Source organism: Mesoplodon mirus, assembly GCF_964341445.2.
Source record: "Mesoplodon mirus genome assembly, chromosome: 2".
Classification (NCBI taxonomy): Eukaryota; Metazoa; Chordata; class Mammalia; order Artiodactyla; family Ziphiidae; genus Mesoplodon; species Mesoplodon mirus.
This window is the reverse complement of record NC_138977.1, coordinates 199,787,730-199,794,500: the sequence shown is the minus strand read 5'-3', so window position 1 is coordinate 199,794,500 and position 6,771 is coordinate 199,787,730. Positions and strand designations below refer to the sequence as shown.

The following is a 6,771-nucleotide window of genomic DNA, read 5'->3' as shown; positions in this document are numbered from 1 at the left end:
TCCAGAAGGCTCTAAGGCTTTAGTGAATGGGATTGGTCCAAAACCTGACCTCGCTTTCATTTAATTTCATGCCAGCATCAATACACACCCAGCCACGCAGACCCTGTCTAACTAGTGAGCTGCTCAGACACAAAGGCGCTCTAATTACCATCCACAAGCCAGGCTGACAAGGATTTCAAGTGTTTTCATGTTTATGGAGATCAGAGAAACGTGTTCTGTGCATCTTTCCCACCGACGACAAGTATAAAATAAAACCAAACAAAAAACCCAACGCATTTATTAAACACAGACATTTCAGTTAAGTTAACATCCTATAATCAGGACAGCCACAGTTCCAGACACTTCGCTGCGAAGTGTACGTATGTCAATAGCCACATCTGGATGATGAACGTGCCATTGAATCTTATGAAACTGAAACACCAACAATACCATCTTAGATCCTTCAGACTGAGTGAATGTTATGTTACAAGCACTTCACCAGATTCACAATGGCAAAGCCTGCAGCTTCTCCATTTGGAGGGTCACATTTTCTACTCGGTTTCCTTCACTTACAAAGGCGAGCTGGCATGGCTGGGGGAGGGGCAAAGGGAGGAAATCAACTCCATCTATCCAGGGAATTGCAGCTGTTATTGCAAAAGGCCCCGGAGAGCCCATTATAAGCTGCTGTGCTAGGCTGTGTGTCCCTGGAGTGCCCCATCACGTGGTGTCTCCTCAGCCCCCAGCTCGGGGCCCCCAGGAGCGCCAGCGCCACCCGCTAGAGTAGGACAGCAGAGCCGAGGGGAAGAGAAGGGACCCGAGGCCACTTCTCAGGGCCGTTTCCGTGAAAGCCCGGGGAGCGGCCGCCCGCGGGAGGCACCGGCGCCCAGCACGTCGCCGCCTCCTCACACCCGCGGTGGCAGCGGTGCGCGTGTCCTCAGGAGACTCCAGCACTTGCAAAACCCCGCGCTCTACTCCGAGTACAGGCGGAACCTGGCGACTCTACCCTGCTGGAGCCCCGCAATCTCGTGTGCTCCCAGGAAACAGTGATCTTGAACCTGAGAAGGGGCGGACAGGCTGTGAAAATACACTTTCGAGGGGACCGAGGGTTCACTTCGCGCCTTGCCCTCCCCTTTCCCCAGCACCTGTCGGCCCCACCTCCCATCAGCATCACAGGCGCACCGCCTTCCCCCGCCACTCAGAGAACTTCAGGCAGTTGCAAAGCGGGGGCAGAGAAAAGGCTACGTCTATTCAATTCCCCAAAACGTCCTTTCCCGGTGCCGCGTGTTTTATATCAAGAACCAGCAACCCAAAATACACGAGACGGTTTTTTTTAAGTGTCGTAAAATTTCAAGTCTGGCAGTTTGAGGTACTCCCTGAAATGATCTACACAGGTTCCTCTCCCTCAAAGTGGATCAGGAACCAGCCCTGGAAAGGTAAAGCAAGTAACTGGGATCATGCTCGTCCTTTGGGCGTTCGGCGATCCTGAGAAGCGTGGACTGTGACCATATGGTCGTCAGGCTGGAGGGCCCGGAGAGGCTGCGTGGAACTGCACGCTGCGCCACCAGGACTGGTCACGCCAATGAGGAGTCCTTCTGACTGTGAGCTTGGGGTGCGCTCTGTAATCTGCCTTAAATAGGACCAATGAAGTCTTGTTTTTCAACCACATCGGGGCCCTCGACTTCAGTTCCCATGAAAACATTCGCGATTTTTCGATTCCTCGTCTTCATTAGTTATTTTCCCGCTTCCAAAAGCGCGAGTTCACCAGTCTGAGTAGAGACGCAGCCCTCAGGGGGAACCCCTTGCCCTCCAGGCAGAGGCTGGCGCTGTGGCCACTCTCGGGGTGTTAGCTGCCGGGGACTAGAACGCCGTCGCCAGTTCTGAGCTGCGCCCTCCTCCCAGACGAGCCAGGGTCGCTGCAGGCCGCGCGAGGGCTGCGGGGCAAAGGGGGCTCATGCACTGGGGCCGACAGAGGGCCCACGAGCTGGCGTCGGGGAAGTTTTGCGTGTAACTGCAGCCGTCGCGAATGAAGCCTCCGCACGGCCTCCTTGATGAGGTTCCCCGAGATCACGAGCTGCTGCAGAAGCCGGTGCGGGTCGTCGTCGCCGGTGCGGGCTTGAGGCTGTAGCCCGCGTCGCTGCTGCAGGCGGCGGGAGGCGGCGGCGTCCCGCAGCCATCCTCGCCGGCAAGGACCCGACAGCGGCTGCGGGGCGCCTCGCTTGTCAACTCCCGAAGGCCCATCAAGGCTGGGCTGAGGGGGCAATGGGGACAGCGCGCTGGGGCCTGCGGCGAGCTCGGCCACGAAGTAGGGCGCAGCCCGGCCCCGCACCCGGCCGCGGTCCCCGAGGGCGCAGCGCAGGGCCCCCGGGGGCGCCGGACCCCCAGTCTCGGCCGAGGCGGGCGGCAGAAGCAACGGCAGAGCCGGGGCTCGGGCCTTGTCCGCCCGCACCACGGCCGGGGGTCGCGGGGGCTGCAGTGGCGGCCCCGGGGGCGCGCACGGGGAGGCAGGGCGGTCCTGCGCCGCATCCAGCTGCAGCGTCTCGCCGATCTGGGCCACCAGTCGGTCCACCTCGCCCGAGCCGCCCAGAGTCACCGACTGTTCCAGCAAGAGGAAGCTGTCCTCCTCCTCCTCCTCCTCTTCCTCGCCGGCTTCCTCTTCCTCCTCCCTCCGGCACGGCATGGCCCCTCGCGCGGGCACCCGGAGTTCTGCGGGAGTCGCCGGCGGCTCGGCTGCCCCCGGGGCTCGGTGGGCCGCGGCGGAGCCGGGCGCGGTGCTGAGGCCGAAGCCGGAGCCGGGGCGGACGCGGAAGCCGGAGCCCGCCAGGCACTCTCGCCGCGCGCCAGCAGCCGCGGGAGCCGGAATCCTACCGGCTCGGGTTGATTTGTAAACAATGGGTGACGTTGCAGCCGGCCCCTACCACCGCTCCGAGGAGGGGTTGCGCCTTACCGTTGAGGGGCGGGGCTCCCTCTGGGCAGGGGTCCCGGGTGAAGCCTTGATGCCTCTGAGCTCTACAGCCCTGAATGCTGTCTGCGGGGGGCACTGGGGAGCTGATCCTCGCTCTCTCGGCCGGGCGTGATCGGTATTTCCTGAAGATGGACACCGGCGTGGCCTCTGTTGGTTTCTTCCACACACAAGCAAGGACACTTACACCCACACACCCACACACTTCTCCCCCTTAGGCGCGTCATCTCATCTGGTTTTGGCATTTGCACCTTTGAGGTCCGGGATGCCGGCAATTTGGGAAGTGATGGCAGAGTGAGTGAAGCGAGCGATGGAGAGAAGGCGTCAGGCTAGGGATCTGTCTGGAGATTAGGCAAACGTAGCTGAAAGAGATGAAAAGGAAGAAGGAGACCTTGTGGTGCGATGGGGGTGGAGGATTGGGAATTGGCAAAGAAAGGCCACTGATTAATGTTTTTTTGATCAGGAGTGTGGGTATGTGGGGACCTGGACTGGGGCTGTCATTACTGGAGAGGCGATTGCTCGTCTTGGGAGGGGAGGCGAGCTAGAAAGTTCTTTTAAGAAGAATGCCTCAGCCCAGTTAGGGGAGTATCCTTTCTGAGGGGGTAGCAAGAGAAGAAAATGGTCAGCTCTTTGGATGGAAATGGAGATACGGCCGCCGTAACCCTTCATGATATCATGGTTGGCTTAATGATTAACCAAGACCTCAGTTTTTAACAGAAAGAGGCAGAAAACGATCCTTTACCGTCACATTGCCTGGAGGTTTAAAATCTTTATTCAAGATCCCAAACCCTCAGGCCTAACTTCCAAACATTACACTTGTAGGTAGATTTTTGGTGGACCAACCTTTACAGGGAAGGGATAGTATCAGGGTGATGGAAATATTCTAAAACTGGATTACGGTAATGGTTGCACCATTAAGTTTTAAAAATCATTAAAATGAGTGAAGTTTATGACATGTAAATTATATGTCAATAAAGCTGTTTTAACAATTAGCTGCAAAGCATGCACACACAAACACAGAAACCAGGCAGTAGAGAGCTACTTTAAAATATGGAGCAGGGGAGTAGCATGATTTAGAAAGAAAGAGACTGGAGCCTGGGGATCCAGATAAGTAGAAACAAGGGTCTTGGTGGGCAGTTCCAAGATGATAATTACAGGAGCAAACTTTTCGGGAAGAATGGGATGGAGGGAAGAGGTGGGAAGTTGTTAAAAAAAAGAGTTGGGCTTATTTTTGTCAAGTGTGGAGGGAAGAATGTGAGAATAAAAGAGGAAGAGGCGGTTTGAAGAAAGCAAATGAATTTTTTAAAATTAATTTATTTTTGGCTGCACTGTGTCTTTAGTTGTGGCAGGCGGGATCTAGTTTCCTGACCAAGGATCGCACCCCGGGCCCCCTGCATTGGGAGTGTGGAGTCTTAACCACTGGACCACCAGGGAAGTCCCCAGCAAATGAATTTTTAAATCTTGGCAATCGAGACTTCCACAGGGTGTCATAAAAATCATCACCTCCTTTTAGTGGATTCCTTAAGATTTTCTATATATGAGATCACATCATCTGCAGACAGAGATGAAGTTTTACTTCTCCCTTTCTAATCTGGATGCCTTTTATGTTTCCTGCCTAATTGCCCTGGCTGAAACCCCTAGAACAACGATGAAGAGAAGTGGTGAGGGCAGACATCCTTGTCTTATTCCTGATCTTAGGGGAAAGCATTCAGTCTTTCACCATTAAGTTTGATGTTGGCTCTGTTTTTTTAAAAAATTTAATTAATTAATTAAATTTTGGCTGCGTAGGGTCTTCCTTGCTGGCTTTTTTTTTCTAGTTGCCGTGAGCGGGGGCCTACTCTTCGTGGCGATGCAGGGGCTTCTCACTGCGGTGGGTTCTCCTGTTGCAGAGCACAGTCTCTAGGTGCGCAGGCTTCAGTAGTTGTGGCACGCGGCCTCAGTAGTTGTGTCTCATGGGATCTAGAGCGCAGACTCAGTAGTTGTGGCGCATGGGCTTAGTTGCTCTGAGGCATGTGGGATCTTCAGGGACCAGGACTTGAACCCATGTCCCCTGCATTGGCAGGCGGATTCATAACCACCGCACCCCCAGGGAAGTCCTTGGCTCTGGATTTTCATAGATGGCCTTACTCAGGTTGGGGATGTTCCCTTCTTTTTCCGGTTTGTTGAGCATTTTTTTTATTATGAACAGGTCATCCTCTCTATTTCTTTTTTTTTTTTTTTTTTGCGGTACGCGGGCCTCTCACTGTTGTGGCCTCTCCCCTCGCGGAGCACAGGCTCCAGACGCACAGGCTCAGCAGCCATGGCTCACGGGCCCAGCCGCTCCGTGGCATGTGGGATCTTCCCGGACCGGGGCACGAACCTGTGTCCCCTGCATCGGCAGGCGGACTCTCAACCACTGCGCCACCAGGGAAGCCCCTCTCTATTTCTTTATTTGAAATATATTTGACATAAAACCTTGTGTAAATTTAAGGCATCCCCTCATTTACAGTCATTCATTTGAGAGTGTGGTCAAAGCAGCACTTATTAGCTAGAATATTCTGAACCTAATTAGTTAAAAATTTTAAACGAAAATAATTAGCAGCAGTTTAGAATTTTTGTTTTTATTTTTTGATTCAAAATTTATAGGCCTCATGCATGCATCGTTTTGTGTGTGAAAATGGTCCAACCACTTTGGGAAATGTTCTGGCAGGTTTTTTTTTTTTTTTTTTTTTTTTTGCGGTACGCGGGCCTCTCACTGCTGTGGTCTCTCCCGTTGTGGAGCACAGGCTCCAGACGCGCATGCTCAGCGGCCATGGCTCACGGGCCCAGCCGCTCTGCGGCATGTGGGATCTTCCCGGACCAGGGCACAAACCCGTGTCCCCTGAATCGGCAGGCGGACTCTCAACCACTGCGCCACCAGGGAAGCCCTTTTTTTTTTTTTTTTTAAGAATTGATTTTAGGGCTTCCCTGGTGGCGCAATGGTTAAGAATCTGCCTGCCAATGACTACTGAGCTTGCGCTCTAGAGCCCGCGAGCCACAACTACCGAGCCCACGCACCACAGCTACTGAAGCCTGTGTGCCTAGAGCCCGTGCACTGCAACAAGAGAAACCACCACAATGAGAAGTCCACGCACCGCAACGAAGAGTAGCCCCTGCTCTCCGCAACTATAAAAAAAAAAAAGAATTGATTTTATTTTGTTGAGTGGATGCTTCCTCTTACAGTGATATGTGTTTATTGATATAGAATGATGTCATACTGTTTAAAAATTTCTTTTTAATTTATTTAATTTATTTTTGGCTGCATTGGGTCTTCCTTGCGGAGCAGGGTTCTAGGCACACAGGCTTCAGTAGCTGTGGTGCACGGGCTCTTCCCAGACCAGCGCTCAAACCCGTGTTCCCTGCATTGACAGACGGATTCTTAACCACTGTGCCACCAGGCAAGTCCTATATCTTGATATCTTGATTCCAGGTTTCCCAGGTGTATGCATGTGTTAAAAACTCATTGAATCGTACACTTAGAATTCACTGTATGTAAATTTTACATGAAAAGTAAAAACTACACAAATATTGATTTCTAGTTAATAGACATGCTGGATGAAGTATACTGATGTTTGCAATTTATTCTCAAGTGCACAAAAATGTGAGATGGATTGACATATAGATAGAAGGATGGTTAGGACAGGTAGGTATATGATAAAGCATGTATAGTAGAATGTTAATGTCACTGTATAACCCAGCAATTCCACTCCTAGGTATATACATGAGAGATTTGGAAACATGTTCACACAAAAATTTGTACCCGAGTGTTTACAGCAGCATTATTCATAATAGCTCCAAACTAGAAGAACCTAAAT

General features: G+C 52.4%; 1 protein-coding gene and 1 long non-coding RNA gene across 2 annotated transcripts; one reads left to right on the top strand and one right to left on the bottom strand.

The window, feature by feature from the left end:
- Positions 1-272: 272 nt before the first annotated feature.
- Positions 273-3,005, bottom strand: FRAT1 (FRAT regulator of WNT signaling pathway 1). The gene has a single exon (XM_082644769.1). The coding sequence runs from the start codon at positions 2,654-2,656 to the stop codon at positions 1,823-1,825; it is 834 nt and encodes a 277-aa protein (XP_082500895.1). The 5' UTR covers positions 2,657-3,005; the 3' UTR covers positions 273-1,822.
- Positions 3,006-3,457: 452 nt separating this feature from the next.
- LOC309815386 lies at positions 3,458-6,386 on the top strand. The gene is made up of 3 exons (XR_014295857.1): positions 3,458-3,514; positions 4,465-4,599; positions 6,243-6,386. It is a non-coding gene; the product is annotated as an uncharacterized lncRNA (long non-coding RNA).
- The last annotated feature ends 385 nt before the right edge of the window (positions 6,387-6,771 follow it).